General features: G+C 55.6%; 1 protein-coding gene across 1 annotated transcript in view; it reads left to right on the top strand.

The window, feature by feature from the left end:
- Nucleotides 1-3,637: 3,637 nt before the first annotated feature.
- Nucleotides 3,638-17,417, top strand: part of GRM4 (glutamate metabotropic receptor 4) — a gene marked incomplete at both ends in the record, with an annotated part of 37,361 nt that continues 23,581 nt past the window's right edge. The window contains 2 exons of the mRNA XM_080633020.1: nucleotides 3,638-4,156; nucleotides 11,719-11,935. Coding sequence (XP_080489146.1) covers nucleotides 3,638-4,156; nucleotides 11,719-11,935 — 736 coding nt within the window. The remainder of the gene's footprint in view (nucleotides 4,157-11,718; nucleotides 11,936-17,417) is intronic.

The following is a 17,417-nucleotide window of genomic DNA, read 5'->3' as shown; positions in this document are numbered from 1 at the left end:
TCTCTGGGCACTGGAGATGGTTTTGCAGCAGGAACTCAGTGCGGCGCAGGGGGGCTTTTGATCAGTGTTTGATTTCTTTTGTCCAGCTGAGCCTTTGCCCTCACTGATTCAGGGGCCTTCGTGGATGGCGATGCTGGTGCTGGCCAGTGGCTTGTTGGCACAGCCACCACTAGAGGGGAACAGGATGACACCGAGCAGGACTGGTCCTGTGTCCTGGGGTGATGGGGACCCACAGAGCAGAGGCACAGTCCAGGAGCACTGCCTGTGGCCCTCCTGGCTCTGCAGTAGCCCCATTAGATCAGCAGATCAGTTGGGCTCAGGCAACATCCCATACCCAGGGTCTGGAGATCTGCTCCATTTGATTAATTCCTGCACTGCTTTCAGGTTGCGGATCCAGCTGTGGGATGGCTGGGAAGAGGGTGATGGAAAGGCTTGTTCCTTACTGATGACATGTATGTGGGAAGTGGGAGGAAGCAGCATTGCTCCTTCCTTTGGTGCTGTGATAAGTGAGCGTTTATCCCACTCCATTATTACCACCTTGAAATGTGTGCCTGCACCTGACTTGTTGCAGTGGTGTTCCCCCGGGGCTGTGCAGATGGGGCAGGACGGTGCCTCTGGCCCCTTGCTGCCTGTAGCACGTTCCCTGCTGTTCCTTGCTCTTTGATCACCTGCTGTAGGCAGGTGTCTCCTTCCAGATGTGCATCTCCTTCCAGATGTGCAGGACCAGCCTCAGGACCTACTGGGTGCATCCCCAGCGCAGGTGGGACCAAGATTTGGGCTGCGGTTGTGAGGATGCTCATGGGGGGGGGAGGGAAGGGGATGCTCATTTCCTGCCCCTACCTGATGGGCCTCAGGCCATTTGCAGCACAGGCTTGTTGGGTAATTCAGGCTGCATCTCCCCTAATGATTCAGTGAGGGATTCAAACCAGCTCCTCCTCCCCTCCCCTCCCCATTATTTGCGCTTTCTTCTTGCCTGCCGTGATATTTTTACCTTCGGTTCGTTCAGGTTATATGATCAAAGGAGGCACAAAGGGGAGAGAACACAGAGGAGAAGGCTTAAAAGAAGAAAGGGAGAGGCTGTGGGCTCTGGGGGCACTGCCAGCTCTGCTTTCCTAGGAGCGGGTCCATGTGGTGACCATCGCACCCTCCCTGCTGGGCAGAGATGTCGCAGCTCCAGGGTGACGGTGTGGGAAATGACCTGATTTCAGCTGGTGCGAGGCTGCAGCGCTTGAGCATCTCGGGGTGTCCCCATCATCTGCCTCCTCGCCACAGGCAGAGCCTGACCCGCTTCCAGTCTATGGCAGGAGCTGCTTTTCCTGGCTGGTGATCACGGGGTGGCTCTTGCAAAGGAGGGGTTGATCATTGGTCCCCATCCATGTGTGTGTGGGGCTTTCCCGGCGGTGGGGCAGGTTGGGGAGGGCGGTTATCGTGCTGCAGCACTCCCGAGCTCCTGCCTTTTGAAGCAGAGCTCGGCTCTGGGTAATTCTGGCTGCTTAAAAGCCCTGGCTGTCAGAAACGCTTTGGAGATGGGCCTTCAAGTGGCTCCAACGGGCAGGGATGTGCATAATTTATGGAGGTGAGTTGAGGCAAGGGCCCTCCTTGCCTTGCAGAGCTGGGAACCTCCTCCGTGGTGTAAAGGGGCTCGGCACGGCTGGCTCTGGTGAGCAGCACCTGCGGGCTGGATAAGAATCCAACCCGGCAGGCACAGGCTTGGCTATCGGGCTCTGCACTTGAGCTGAGATTCATTTAAGCTGTTTCTTTGGTCTTGCTGTTGCAGCCCGTCCTGCCTGGGGAACGCATTTGCCTGCTCGGCTCTCCTCTGCTTTTTGGTGCCTTGCATTAATCATGCGCTGCCCTCGCAGCATCCATCAGTGACTGCTTGGAGACAGCAGGGATGAGCTGCACCGGAGAGCCTTCCCCAGAGGGGAAACTGAGGCAGGGGCTGTGCTGGTTGGGCAGGGGCAGCTCTGTGGCATGGGGAGATGGACAAAGGGCTGTACTGCAGTGAGCTGGGGCTCAGACTGTGGTGGCAGCATCCTGTGCCCATTTGAGTGGCTCAGTGGTGAAAGCAGAAGAGACAAAGTGAGGGCACAGGGAGTTGTGGGAGGATGGTAAGAGGTAAAACCCCCCTCAGCTGCAAGCAGAAGGCTCCTGCAGCGGTGTGGGGCCGGGATAGAGGTGTTGGTGTGTGGGTCAGGATGCAGCCTGTGTCCATGGGCGCAGCCTGGGGACATCTCACTGCTCCCACTGCCTTCACCACCAGTTTTTCACCCCTCATTTCCTAAGGGACCGTTCACTCCCTCCTTCCTCCCTTATGGGCACCCAGCTCAGGGTCTGAGGGCCTTTACAGCCTGATGCTCTCAGCACAAAGCTCACCATCCATCCTTGCCACTGTTAACTTGGGCAGACCCCCAGGTTGCTTGCATGGGGCAGCCAGGGAGCCAAACTCCTGCCACGGCTCGAGTGAGCCCTCGGTGCTGTCGATATTTGCTGCTGGAAGATGTCGATAATGGATCTTGCAAAGGAGCAGCTGCTGGTTCAGGAATCAGTGGTCTGAAGGGAGAGCACGGGATCGGCAGTGCTCTGGGTAGTGATTCACAGCCGTTAATGCTGAGTTTCAGCAGCGCCTGCCGGGGTCGGCTCTTGCTTAAGCCACAGATGAGCTCTGAGCCCACTCGGGTTGTGGGGACTCATGGCAGGCAATTGATAACCGCGTTGGGAAACAGCCCCAGGTCCTTCAGCAGGGGAAGGTGGTGCAGGGAGGAGGCTTGGGGGGATCTTCAGCCTCAGGCTGCTTTGCTGGGGCAGAAGACTGTGTCTGGCTGGGCCATCGGTGGGACAAGGAAGAGGATGCTCAGGGGTGGAGGAGCTGTTTAAACACCAGGTTTCTCCCCAGGTCAGCTCAGGGTCTAAATCAAGCTCAGCTTTAAGTCTGCTGCCTGGTTCCTGTGCTCAGCTGTGCCCGGAGGCAGAAGAGGTGCTATGGGGCAGGCAGGGATGAGGGCTGTGGGTGCATGTGGTGCTCCTCTGAGCACTCTCTTGGGGCCTGTCTCACCCTGGCAGCTCCCTGAACAGGGGACGGGATGGGATAGGGTCCCAGGGCCTCCCTCCAGCCCCAAGCTGGCCACCGACCTTGGTGCAGAGTGAGCTGGGGGCTCCTCACCAGCCCCTCTGCCCGGATGCAGTTTGGGCTGAGCCAGAGCTGCTGCTGTGAATCAAAAATCAAGGGAATCCCAAATCTCTTCCTTGCAGTGACCCTCGGTGCTAATTCCTGCTGGGATCCCTGATGGAAGCTCAGAAGAGCTGATGCCTTTCTCATGCTCCTGCTTAATTTTCTCTCTCCCTCCTGTTCCCCCATCCCCGTCCCCAAGGGCTCTGGAGGAAGGACCCGAAGCATTGCTTCGGCTTGCGCCTCCATCACCGCATCTTGTCCCGGCGTAGCCATGCAGAAGCCGGCACCCTCCTGCAGCCCGGCCGCCCGCTGCTCCTGGGGGTCCAGCACCACGGGTGGAAGCCGCTGATGGGGCTGTGAGCAGAGCACACTGGGAGCCATGCCCGGAGCCGTGCCGCCCGCCCGCGCCAGCCGCGCTCCCTGACTGCTGCCGGTCTGGGCTCGAGCTCTGCCCCAGCGTTGGCGATGAGCCGGGGTTCCTTTTGCATGGAGCGTTTCTCCTTCTGCCTCCTCCTGAGTGCCTGGAGCTGGGGGTGGGCACCCGGGGGTGCCGCCAAGCCCAAGGGCCAGGGCTACCCGCACATGAACTCCATCCGCATCGACGGGGACATCACGCTCGGGGGCCTCTTCCCTGTGCATGGCCGGGGTGTGGAGGGCAAAGCCTGCGGGGAGCTGAAGAAGGAGAAGGGCATCCATCGCCTGGAGGCCATGCTCTTCGCCCTGGACCGCATCAACAACGACCCCGACCTGCTCCCCAACATCACGCTGGGCGCCCGCATCCTGGACACGTGCTCGCGGGACACGCACGCCCTGGAGCAGTCGCTGACCTTCGTGCAAGCCCTCATTGAGAAGGACAGCACCGAGGTGCGCTGCGTCAACGGCGGCCCCCCCATCATCACCAAACCCGAGCGGGTGGTCGGCGTCATCGGTGCCTCGGGCAGCTCCGTCTCCATCATGGTGGCCAACATCCTGCGGCTTTTCAAGGTAGGGCTTGGGGAGGGTATCAATAACCACCGGGTGCGAGCACATCAGGTGTTGTTGCTGTGTTCCTCCGTGCGTGCCTCTTCCTCCATGGCTGGGGGCAGGCAGTGTTTTAAACTCTTCTCCTGCCTCCCTCAGGTCCCTGGGGATCCCCTCCTCCATCCCCCTCCAGTGATGACACTGTCAGCAGGAGGATTTTGATCTCTTCTCCCCCAGCTTCGTGGTGCGGGGGGGATGACGATGCTCCTGCTGTCAGCGGGGCTGCGGGAGGGAGGTTGCATTGCAGGGGGGGGGGATAACTTGGGCTGGAAGGGACTGCGGGGGGGGCTCAGCCTGCTGGGGTCAGACTGGGTTGCTCAGGGCTCGGTTGTGGTGGATCTTGTAAAGCTGCGAGGCTGGAGGGAGCTCAGCAACCTGGGAACCGCTGTCCCTGCCTGTGCTGGCTCCTATAGACCAAGGCTCTCGACTTGCCTACCTGGAGCAATGAATGCAGCATTTCAGTGTAGACCCCCCTGACCCTGGATAAGGGGTGGCTCTGTAAGGGGCTGTGGGTTTGACACCCAAAATGTAAGGTTTTGGCTGGGGAGCAGCAGGGTTGCTGCATTCCCTGCTGGGAGGGAGGGGCTGAGGATGGCTGTGACCGCTCTCTGCTCCAGCCCAGGGGACATCGGCCAGGCTGGGGACACTTGTCCTGCTTGGAGTGTGCAGTGGGGAATGGACATGGGCCTGTGGAGGGATGATGCTCTCCCTCCTGTTCTCTGTGCCAGCCGCAGTAAAGCCAAGGAGTTTATAATTGCTTCCTCCCTTGCTGTGCATTTATTTATCTGCAGCAAGGTCCCTGGGCTAGAGAATGTTTGAACAAGAGTGGGTCCCAGCGCCTCGAACCCCTCTGTTGTGCAGGATTGGTGCCGTTTTCCCTCTCCGCTCCCTCTGGTGAGCGCTGGGTGCCCTCTTGGGAGGGCTGGAAGCTGTTAGTGAAGATGGAGAAACCAGATCGCTGATGGAGTTTGATTTTTTTTCTGGTTCCCCTTCTTTATAACGTGTGAATGTTCCAGGCCATGAGTGAGAGGCTGTTCAATAATTAAAATAATATAAATTAGAGGGAGCGGGAGGAACTTAAAAGCTATTTGCTGAGACAAAAAAGATTGAATGCTTGCTGTGGAGAGGAGGAGGGAGGCAGGCAGGCAGCGGGAAAGGAGGCAGGAGAGTGACAGCTGGAGAAAGGGGGGTACCTGCACCCTTTCTGGGTTATTACTTGTTGGGTTTTTTCTCCTCCTCCTCCTCTAATTTTGCTCTTTGAGCAAAGCTGCTGTGACCTGTGCAGGAAGGATGCTGCTGAGCTCGGGTGCATCTGTGTCCCAGCCTTGCAGCCTGGCACTGGTGCTGCTGGTGGCCCATTGAGGGCATTTCTATAGCCCTGGGTGTCCCCAGGAACTTTAATGTCCAGCCCAGCGTGACAGTGAGGTGGATGGGCAGGTAGAGGATGGAGGCATCAAATCCCTGGGGAAGGGAGGATGCAGGACGAGCTCAACCCATCCTAGACAGCAGTGAATCCCTGTGTGTGGTGAGGGGTGCACGCACTCCCCGGTGGTCCCCAGCACAGGGACACCATTCCTATGGGATGTGGGGGTCTCTCTTCACCTCGCTGTTCACAGCAGGTTCCTGCAGGAGCTCCAGGACTCATCCCCCTGCCACAACCTGGGAGCTGCTGCTGCTCTTTGTTATTCAAATAGCGGGTTTATGGCAGGGACATGCTTCAAATGAAAATAAGGCAACTTCCATTTCACGCTGCCGCTGACCTTTAAGCACGGGTGACTCCGCTCTGAGGTTCAGCAAAGCGTTTGCCTTGCGGGCGCCGCTGCGCAGGCAGTTGCCTTTGCCCATTCCCTACAGAATGATGCTCACCGGAGCTCTGGCTCCTGCTGTGGCCTCACAGCTCGAGGTGAGTGTTGCTTACTGCTCGTGTCCCCTTCAGCATCCTCGGCCCTCCAAAGGGATGCTGGTGTGAAGTGCTGGGAGCCGAAACAGAGGGGTCTGCACCAGAGGCTGGGAAAGCACCAAGGCTGCTTGCCCTGGATGGAGCTTGGTGTCCCCTATAGCAGAGGGAAGCCCAGGGGCATTCCAAATGCCCTCTAGGTCCTTTGAGGCTTACACTGCTGGAGTGGTTCTCTGAGAGGGCTGTAGCACATCCAGTGAGCTGCACAGGCACAGAATCAATTGGAAGGTCCAACAAGGCGAGAAGCAGCTTCCCCCAGCACCTCTGCGCCCATCGGATCCACCCTCCCTTTGCTCCTTCACCCCACTCCAGCAGCCATAGGTGGGTCACAGCAGGTCTGCATCCCACCATGCAAGTGCTGCAGAGCCCTTGCACCTTATCCTGGGAGCTTGGAGCAGCCCCTTCTCTACCTCCAACCATGTGCATGGTGGCAGTGGCTGCTGTGCCCCAGGATGGTGCTGTCCCTGGACCCATCCCGTGCTCCCTTCCCTGCTCCCTCTGCAGCCCACGGTGCTCCCAGTGAGCCTTTGCTCCTCCTGCCTGGGGTTTGCCGCTCCTGCGCTACATGAATAAATAACGTGTCCTTCGTTAGATGCCACTGCCTAATTAAAGCTGTACATCAGTGGAACAACTTGCAGATGCGGCATCCTCTGTCCAAGCTGGTTTCATCACTCCTCATAGCGCTGCCTGCAGAAAAACCTTCCCCCAAATCCCCGGTCTTGGCTCTTGGCGATAGCATCTCTCTGGCGTCACTGAGAGAGCTTTCTGGCACGCTCCAGCTCCTTCCCACCCATTCCTCTTTAGCTCTCCAACCCCAGCTCTCCTCACTTTCTCCTGAGCCACCACAGTGATGGTGGTGGAAAAGGAACCGGGTCCATCCCCTGCAAAAGGGATCCCCAGAAGGCTGTTTTAGGGCCTGGGGTGCATTTTTCCACCCCATCCAGAAAGGGCTGTGACCTGGAAAGCCCAAGCCAAGGTGAGGAGCACTGACACAGGCTCAACACGTGCCAGACGCTTTGAGGCACTTGTTTTTTCATGGCAGCAAGTGCAGCAGCTTTTTTTAGTGCAGGGGTGTTCTACAGCATGAGTAATTCACCTAACACAAGGCGATGCCCATTGCGTGTGCAGGGGGGGAGCTGGGGGTGCTCAGCACCTGTGGGCACAGGAGGTTTTGGGACTGGGTTGCCATGGCCAGGGGGAATGTGCAGAGCTGGGGCAGGCTTGTGCCTGCCCCCTGCCATCAGGGCTGCCTGGAGGCTTTGGGGATGGTGGGGATGGTGGGGCAGGAGGGATGCTGCATTTGGCACCACGCTTCCCACTTGGTGGGTAAATAACCTTCATGAAGCCAGCAAGGTGGAGATCAGCTGGGGGACACTGATTAATCACCCACTCCTGCCACTTCATTCCCTTGTTCCTTATTGGGTTCATGAAACAAATTGCAGCTGCCCCTGCCCCACAGCATCAGTCCCTGGGCATGGCACAGAGCAGCGAGGAGGAGTGAAAGGCTGAAGGCAGAGGGACAGCAAGCCTGGTGATGCTGAAGGGCAGCATCCGCGGCTCTGTGCACCCTGTGCTTTGCTCTCAGCTGGGATGAGCTGGTTTTGGCACCCTCTGGCAGCACCAGGGTTTTGCGTCCCCAGTGTGGGAAGCTGGGTCCTGTAAGAGAAAGTTTTCTTTCCTGTAGCTGGTTTTACATCTGCTGCTGGCACCCCCGGATGAGCCGTCTCCTGTCGCTGTGAGCCGGTGCCAGGGCTGGCTGGGAGCTGCTCCCGCAGCTGCTTCCCAGTGCTTTATCTCTTGACAAGAGCCAGACTTACGGAAGGGACGGAGCAGCCGGAGCCTGGCCAGTGGCAGCTCCAGCACTGGAGCTGATTTACAGGCTGTGTTTAACGGGTCATGGCAAGGGGAGCCTGCTGCTCCCTGTGTCACCCTGCAGCACTGCTTTGCAATGGCATCGGAGCTGTTATCGGTGCTGTTAGTGGCTCTGCAGCGTGTCGGCGCATGGTGATCTCTGGATGATTTCCATGGGAGTTGGAGCAGCTCCCATTTTCGGCTGGGGAAACTGAGGCACAGATACCTGGTGAGCAGCTCAGGCTCTGTGCGTTGTGGGATCTTCATTGCTGTCTAAGATGCCAAAGGCTGGATCCTGTCTGGCGCTGGATGGGGCAGTGGGATGGGGGCTGCAGCTTGTTCTGTTCCTATGACAAGACCTGGCCATCTCTGCTCACCCCCCTTGCTCCTCCAAGCCCCTGCGGTGCTTTACGCTCTCCCTAATTAAAAGCTGCCGTCCAAATGGCTCGATGATAGAAATTCTAATTAAATCAATTCCATCTTGTCGGTGAACCAGAGGTTTGCATGAGATATGCATGAAATTAATAGTTATGGTTAGGGAATTAGCTGCTCCTGACCTTGTTTCTGGCATGGGGGGGCTGCTGCAGGAGCCCCTTCTCGTGGGGATGCTCCCAACCAGTGTGCGTGGCTCTGGCTGTGCAATGGCCTGTGTGCTTTTTGGCTCCTTCCCTCCTGGCTGCTCAGGCGGATGTTCACGTTGATGGTTTAAGCCTCGGGGGGGCTGTGCTGAAATCACCACCTTTACCTAATTCTCCCCAGTCTGTCTGCCACCGGTAAATGCTGCACCAGCTCGTAAGTGGTGTTAATGAAATGGGTATGAAATCCAGGGGCTTTTGCGGTGCGTTTGCAGTTGATGCCACCAGTCCATTGACCCAGGGGCTGGAGGGAGCAGGGTGACAACCCCAACCCCGGCTCCTGCCTGCTTTCTTACCCTGAGGGCCGTTTGTCCAGGTTGGGGGTGCTTCTGGATGATGCTGACTCTGTTTTTTTGGTTCAAAATGGAGGAAGGAGGTTGTACCCCCTGCTCTGGGGCTCCTCCTTCCTCACTCTTGATGGGACAAGGGAGGCTTGGGATGCAGGGGAGCTGCTCCCACTGATTTCCCCATCACCACCGCAGTATTTATCCCAGGCTGGAGATGAGCCAGGCCAGGTACCAGCAGTGCCCAAATATGCAGCTGAGATGCTTCCAGCTCCCCCTCCCCACTGCATCCTTCTTTCTAAGAACCTCAAATTCCCTGCCTGCATTTCGCTTTTATGGACCTAAAAGGACTTTTGTCTTTTATCTGAGAAAATAGCTGGTGCCACGAGTTAGGCTATTGTAGATCAGGAGATCAAAAAGGCAGAGGGAGGAAAAAGGCAGAAGAAGTCTATGAAACGGTCATTTGGGAACTGGTACTTTATTTTCACTTCCATCCAAGGCGGAGGAGTGAAAGAGAACTGTTCTTTCCATTCACCTGTTAAAATACAGCTTCCAGTTTGTAGCCTGTAGATCAACAGGTATTTTCCAGGCTTCATTTCCCAGCAGGGCTTTGAGCAGGATGGGCAGCCAGGGGTCAAACGCAGCCATGCCCCAGCTGAGCTGGGATGGGATGGGATGGGTGGCAGCCTCCATCACAGAGCTGCTGAGCAGGGAGGGATCTGTTTAAACTAAACCACTCTGCAGAGAAAAACCTTCCTTGGGAAAGGATCCTCTGGAAAGGCAGGATTGCATCCCTGGTCTCACATCTCCGTTGACACGGGCACCGCTGCTTCCCATGCCTGTTTGTCCTCGTTGCATGGACACTTTGCGCCTCCATCCCAAGCCCCCATGACCATCCTTTGGCTGGCCCTGCTGAAGGCAGGGAGGAGGTGAGAGCAGGATGAAAGATTGCCCAGAGAGCACCTCACCTGCTGAGCTGAATTCTAATCAAGCCTCATGCGCCAGCTCCGGCCGCGGATACCCCAGGAGCAGATCACAGCCCCTCAGAAAGGAGCACAAAGCAGGCAGTCACAGAGAGCAATCCCATTTGTGCTTTGATAAAGATTCCTTCCTTTCCCTCTCCTTCTCCATCTCTCCCTTTTTCTCCATTGTACATTTTGCAGGTAGGTAGCAGGGTGGCTGCTCCTTTCCAGGGGCCTCTTAGCATTCAGGTGGAATCGTGAGTTTATAACATGGGTATTGCATTAATAGAGAGAAGATGGGAGTGGAAGAGGGGAAAATAACAGCGAAACAAAGGAGAAGCTGTAAGGTGCAGCCTGGGAGCAGGAACGGAGGAGGATGGAGCGTGCTGTGAGAGCTGGGAGGGTTGGGACACCTGGGAGGGCCTGTGGGGTCTGTGCAAGTCTCCCCATCCTTGGGATGCTGCTACCCAGCAGGGCTCCCATCAAAGGGACTTGGTCTTGTAACACCAAAGAGGATTCCTACAGACCCCAAACCTTTCCCTGTCCCCTCCAAGCCCACCCGGGGGGTCTCTGCTGCTGGGAATGGGCTAATTGCGTAATGAGGAGTAGTGATGAGTGAGGCCAAAGGCAGCCTGAGCACAATGCAGGTGCCTGCTGAGCCTGTGGGATTACTGGGATCCATTGCAGTCCCCTGTGGCTCCAGCAGTGTTTGTGCTCCTGCAGGCTGCGGTTGCTGAATTATTCCTAAACTGGATTAGAGGGAGCAGGGGAGGGGAAAGCCCTCTCGGAGCTGGGGATTGCTGCTTGCCCTCAAGACATGGGGTGGTTTGGGATCGGTGATGCCCTGGGCTGTTCCTCCTCCGTTTGCTTTGTCCTGGCGTAAAGCAGCATCTGCAGGAAGGCGAGAGGGCAGCGGGTGGCTGGACCCTTCCTAGGGCTGTGCCAGCTCTGGGTAGAGCTGATGCTGTCTCTGCAGCCCCATTGATTGCCCCAGGCTTCCTGCCCTTCTGATTATATTGATGCTGAACTTACAAGCTTTTGGGCAGGTCTCTGCTGGCCCTTGCCTGCTCCCAGGACCGGTACCTGCCTGTGCGGGAGGAGAGGATGATGGATGGGGCTGTCTAGGTGTTCGGTACGTCTTTGGTGTAGGGAGCTTTAGGCTGGTAGGGAGAACCTGGGCTTGATAATTTAATAAGCCTATTCCATCTTTAAGATAAATTAAGATCTGTTATGTGTTTTGGAGACGTGAAGTGCTGTGTAAGTGTTGAGCGTCGCATGATCCTGCGGTACTAAATCATTCTAATGTACTGTGTGAGGTGCAGCAGCTCTGGTTAATTTAAAGGGCTTATTTATAGCTTGGGTGGACAGGATCTGGCAAGGTGAGGCTGGATCTGTCCTTCCTGGGGCAGGAAGCCAAAGGGAGACCTTAGCAGTGCTGTCCAGGGCAGAAGTAAGGTTTTCTCTTTGGTCTCTCCTATGCTGGGCACGTGTGATGCTTGGGAAACCCTTCTGGGGTCTTGCTGGGTGTCCCTGAGCTCCAGGCGGTCCCCAAGCTCCGTGTACATGGGGCATGGAGGGAGGATCAATGCAGTCAGGTAGGGAGCACATCAAGTGAAGAAATAAAAGCTTGAAATGCTCTGAACCTCACCCTGTAAAGCCCAGGGCTGCCAGGCTCCTTGGTGGACCTCAAGGAGACTTGTTAGTGTCTGCTGTGCCCTAGGGCTGGTTTCTATTCTCCCTTGGGGGATCCTGGAGTCTTTCTGACTAGAAGGATCCCCACCAGTGTGGTGAGATCACCTCTTTCTCCTGATGCTTTGTCTTTCCCCCTCCATCCCAGATCCCACAGATCAGCTACGCCTCCACCGCTCCGGACCTGAGCGACAACAGCCGCTACGACTTCTTCTCTCGTGTCGTCCCATCTGATACCTACCAGGCCCAGGCTATGGTGGACATCGTCAAAGCCCTCAAGTGGAACTATGTCTCAACCTTGGCCTCTGAGGGCAGCTATGGTGAAAGTGGCGTGGAAGCCTTCATCCAGAAGTCCAGGGAGGATGGTGAGTGGGTTTCTCCTGGGCTGGGAGCTCAGAATGGGCTTTGGATCAAGTGAGGCTGGACAAGAAAAGGCTATGGATGGGGATGGAGGGATGCCTCTGGTTGAGCTTGGCCTGAACTGGGATGTGATTGTAGTGTGTGAGCAGGGGTGGATGGCACAGTTTGGGGGATGACCCCAGTGTAGTGCAGGTTTTGGGGCTGTCCTGTTGCAAGGGCAGTGTGGTGGCCAGCAAAGAGCTGAGCTCTCCAGCAAGGATCAAGACCAGCAATCCCAAGCTACCTCTGCTCTGCAGGGCAGGTTGCTTTATTGCTGCCGGCTCCTTTCAGAAGGCATCTCGACATCCCATTCCCTGCTCACCAGCAAACCTTAGATCTACCGAGCTGGTCAAACCCCTTCCCTCTGTGTTTGAGCCATGGCGCTCGAATACTCTCAGATTTTGACAGAAGATGAAAGTTGGCACCAGTACCCACATCTCCCAGTCTGAGTGGAGTTATCCCTGAGGGCAGGTGCTGTAATTTGCCTATAGGCTTTGGACAGGCAGAAAGTCCATACTCAGCAGAACTCCTTGAGAGGATTTGTCTGGAGCCAGAAAGCGTTTTGCTGATGGGAGCGCTGGGATTAGGGGGGATTAGCAGCCTTGGGAGCAGTGACGAGCCTGTGGGTACCTGCTGGTGGCCAAGCACCAACCTTGGACCAGCTGGGATGGGCGAGGAGCCCTGGCTGTTGCTGTTGTGGATGCTATTACCTGCCCCAAGACCCTACAGAGGGACTGGCACAACACCAGGGTCCCTCCTGTCTCTGGCATCACTTCTGCTCTGCAGCATCATGTGCATGGGGTAAGACGGGAGCTAAAGAGTGTTTTCTGAGCCAGTTAAAACCCTGCCGTGCACAGGCTGCTGCCTATTACTGGCTTAACTGTATCTGAATGGCACATTAAGTTCTGGCAAAGTCGGTGGGACACCAGCCTATCTGGAGCTAGTCAAACTGTGTTATGGCCTTATAAATGGATAAAGGGAATAAAAACTTCTAGGTGACGAGCTCCTAATCAAAGCCCTATAAATAGGAACAGTGTTAATTCTGTCTCGCGCGCGCGCCCTGGAACTGGGAGCCGGCTGTGCTTTTAATATGCAGAGAAACCCATCTGGGGATTCAACCTGGAAACTGCTCTTCAGGATTTTAACTTGAAAAGCAGAATATTTTCACGGAGCTGTGCTTTTGCAAGGAGCAGCGTGCGAGGATGCTCTGGAGTAGGCGGGTGCGATGCTTGTTGTACGCTGGGTGTGCTGCCTCCATGCCCCGTGATGGGGATGCGGGTGTGAGCGGTGCTGGGTTGTGTCACATCAGCCAGCGGTGACAGCGAGTTGCTGCAGGGGATATGTGGATCTGCAGATGCAAAAGAGCTGTCGGGTGTTGGCAGGTCCAGGGGAGTTAGAGAGGTGCCGTGGGGGGGAATGGGATGTCCCATGGAGCGCTGTGAGCAAAGGGCTGCGTTTGTGTCTCTGTGAACAGCTTCCCCACTAACCCTACTGGGGTTTGTGAGTGCTCACAGCAGCCCCATCTGGCTGGTGGTGATAATGAGATACTCATTTGAGTACAGGAGGAATAAGGGAAAGCAGTCTCTTATTCCAGACTGAGAGGGCATTTTTGCATCATCTTTAGCATTTTTCCACCTCAAAAAGGGAGTTTCCTTGCCCATTTGGACCAGCAGGTCCTGCCCTGCAGGGTGCTCGGGGCAGGGTTGATGGGAGTGCTGGATGACACGGAGAGGTAACAGTAATATTGGGTTCAGCAGCTTTGCTATCCCATTCCTGGCCCTGTTATGCCCTTATCCTGCAGCAAGTGTGGCTGGAGGTTGCTATGCACCCTCATCCATGGCACTGGAACCTGGGGGTTCCAATGCTGGGATACACACGGCTGGGAGGAGTGGGTTGATGCACAGGCACAATTTGAACCCATGTTCCTCCTTCATAAAGCACTGGTAAGGAGCATTGCTTGTGACTGGAGCCCCCCGCAGCATGAGCACTTCTTTGAGATACCTGTGGTTACCGCAAATCCTTATAACCAGATGGTTAATGATATGACAGCGTAATTGCAGAGTAAACGAGTGTACATAGAGTCGGAACGCACACGTATTAATCCCGGGCTGAGGCAGTCCTGTAATTTGTGTATCCTCATAACCCAACGATTATGTGCCTTAGTGATAATTTAGTTATCAAAAAGCATAATTCCACCGTAATTGCGGTATAACAGTGGTGTAAGTGCAGCCTGTGCGTTATCAGCAGTAACACCGCTGCAGGAACACGGTTGTTTGTCAGAGCCATCGTGTATCAGCCCGAGCACGGGGTCCAAGCGGGCTCCAAGCTGCTGCCTAAAGCATCTCACCTGGGTGGGAGTGCTGGAGGGTTTTACCCATGGAAGATCCCTTCCACTGCCATGAATAATGGTGAGGCTGGAGCAAAACCAGCTCTGCAGACACCAAATACCTTTATGTACCAGCACAGAGCCACTGGGAATGGGTGAAGGGTCCATCCCCTCTCTTACAGCTTGTTTGTATATGCCTGGCTCTCATTTGTGCTTCTCCAGCAGCAAAAAGGGTCCTGTGATTTATTGCTGCTTCAAAGAGTCTCCAGCCATCAAAGTGATGTAAAAGGGCTATTGGATGACTGAGGATCTGGCCTCTGCCAAGGGCTTGCCAGCAGTTTGTGAGGTGTTGAAATGTCCCCACGCAGAGGCATTTACATGGGGCAAGAGGCAGCCCTTTGGGAGGCAGCGCTGGCTTTCCTGGGGGGTTTCTCACCCAACCCCAGCATCAGGGTGAGCATGTCCCTGCGCTCCTGCCGAGCCGCGCTCTGCTTCATTCCTCATGCCAAGCCTGAGTCTTCGGATTCAGTTTTTATTTCCATCAGGCAGTAATGCTCATTGCTGTAGTTAGCAGTTAGCATTCAAGCTGTTTGCTTTCTGATGCATTATCAACTTGACCTTCAGTTTCAATTTTAAGCAAAGCCTCGTATTCGAGCCTTCGCTGTCGCAGTGGAAAGTGCTTCTGCTCAGGGCACAAACCAGCCCCCTCCGCCAGTGGGGGGGAAGAAATTCACCCTGGGGACGGGTTATTCTTACAGCCGGAGCTGGCCCTGTGCTGCTGAGACAGCCTGGCCTGGCTGCGACATCGCATGTTATATATTGCAATTACCCTGGCAATTATGCTGTTGGCCCCTGGCAATTGCTGGTGGCTGCACTGATGCCCAGACAGTCATTACTCACTAGAGCCATAGTTTTTTGGGTGCTAGCGTTGCAGAGATGTAAAGTCTGAAAAGGATGAATTTTGCTTGGCTGTTTTAAAGTGGTTTAGGTGCTCCCTCAAAGCATCCTGCAGAGGCAGGGGATGTCAGGTGTGTTCAGATTTGGTACCAAGGTGCAAGGCAGGGCCAGCACTGGGGTGTCCCCATCTCCAGCCCTTCTAGTATAGCATCTTCTTGTGACCCTGCTCCGTGGCATCCTTTTGGTGGACAGACAGACCCATCTACAGCCCTCTGGCTCTGTGTGCATTGACATCTCTGCTGTCGCTGAGCTCTGGGAGATGAATTATTAGATTTATGTTGATGTAATTTAGCTGGTGAGCACGGCATGTTATGCCATGCGTCGTAATGTGCAGCACTTGGGTTTGTGAAGAGGGTAATATTTCCAGCCAAATGTAAGACTCCTTAGTCATGTGTCTGGATCAATTTTACGCTGTCATTTCCCCCCTCTTTTGTTTTATCCTTCGCTGAGTTTTCTATATTTTTACTTAAGAGGCTGATACATATTTGTGATGCATTTGTTCATCCCCATGTGACATTTCACCGCTGTCTCTCTCTGGTTTTAGCTGGGTTCATTACTTTTGGTTGATGCATCAGGATGCTGCCCCCCAAAAGCCGCTCCCAAGTCTTACAGCATAAGCAAGTACATAATATGTGACTTTATGGCAGATCTGTATATGCAGGCGTTTCCAATCCTGGTTACTGGCTGGCCTTGGGGAGTGCCATTGTTCTGGGTCCCATGGATGCCGTCCTCATGGGACAGCTGGGACGGACGGGAGGACAATGCTGATGGGTACCTGCCTCAGTAAAGCAAGTGACCTTCACCCCATGACAGCGAGGTGTGCCCAGCAGTAGGGCAGAGCAGGGCTGATCCAGCTCCCTTTCATCCCTGAGGATGCTGTTCTTGTGCAGTCAGCACTCAATTACCGCGGCTCACCGAGGGTTGGCATTTGCTGCCGCCGTCTCGGCTCCCCAGCCAGATCCTCCCGCTCAGCAGCCAGCACAGAGCTGGATGCTGTTCCATGGCATGATGCCGAGAGCCTGATGTGTCCCTGCACTGGGGGAATGCGGGGGTTTGGATGAAGCTTTTCCTGTGGGTGTTCTGTGTCTGGTAACACCGAGGGTGGCAGCATCTCTGTCCCCTCTGGGCCTTGAATGGACCATCTCTGAGAGGTCCTTTCACAGTGTGGCTCAGGAAGAGTCCCTGGTTATACCCATCCCTGAGTTTCTGTGCTGTTTCTATCATCCCACCCCCTGCTCAGAAATTAGCCCCAGCTCTTACTGGATGTGGCACCTTTTGAGGCAGCTGGCGGGACAGGTCTGGTTCCTGAGGCTCTGCTGCCATCACCACTTTGGGTCTTGCAGGTTCCTCAGAGGCACAAACCACATTTCCTGGGTTATTTTCCTACTTTTTTTTCCCCTCACTGCTTCTTTTCTTTTCGCTGCTGTCAGCACTGTGTACACCAACACAACCTGAAGTTCCTCACCTGGAAACCTTCCTGCCCTCGAGCTCTTTGCTGGTGGATGCAAAGTGTGTGGCAGGCTGGGACTGGGGCTACTGGGCACTGCTGCTTGGGAAAACACTCACTGCGGGCCTGGAGCTCGTGATGCCTTTGCTGGCTGAGATCTGCCTCTAGACAGTGCTGTCCTCACCTTTTAACTCTGCCCCTTGTTCCCGCATTCACAGCTCTCTATGTGATGGAAGTGAGGAGGGAGGCGAGTGGAGCTGGACAAAAAGGAGCTGTTAACTGTGGTTGAGGCTGGCACGAGGGCTCTGGCTCGGAGCCTGGGTCGATAACTTGCTCTTTAGTATTATGGTGTGTGTCAGGGGCTGCCTGCGGGTGACCCAGGCTGGGTCATGCCAAGCAAATGCCGGTGGCTTTGTGGAGTGAGGTCCGGTCTGAGGTGGGATGAGGAGGGAGATGCAGCCCTTGGGGATCGGTGAAGCTGAGGCCATGGATGCTCTCTGTGATGTGGGCTTGGGTCAGGAGGGAAGGGTGCAAAATCTTGCTATAAACATCCCCAAAACCCCAGAGTCTCCTGGCTCTTCCCAGTTCAGGGCTGGAGCAGGATGAGGGGGACAGAGACAGCCCAAGGGGCAGCTCACCCACAAGGGATGCAGGGGCTGGTGGGGCTTGACCCACCTGAGTCCCTGGTTAGGTCTTTAGCAGAAGATCCTTCCCATGG

This window comes from Psittacula echo (assembly GCF_963264785.1).
Source record: "Psittacula echo genome assembly, chromosome: 22".
In the NCBI taxonomy this organism is placed as follows: domain Eukaryota; kingdom Metazoa; phylum Chordata; class Aves; order Psittaciformes; family Psittacidae; genus Psittacula; species Psittacula echo.
Note: the sequence above shows the minus strand (reverse complement) of the source record. Positions and strands in the feature narration are given on the sequence as shown.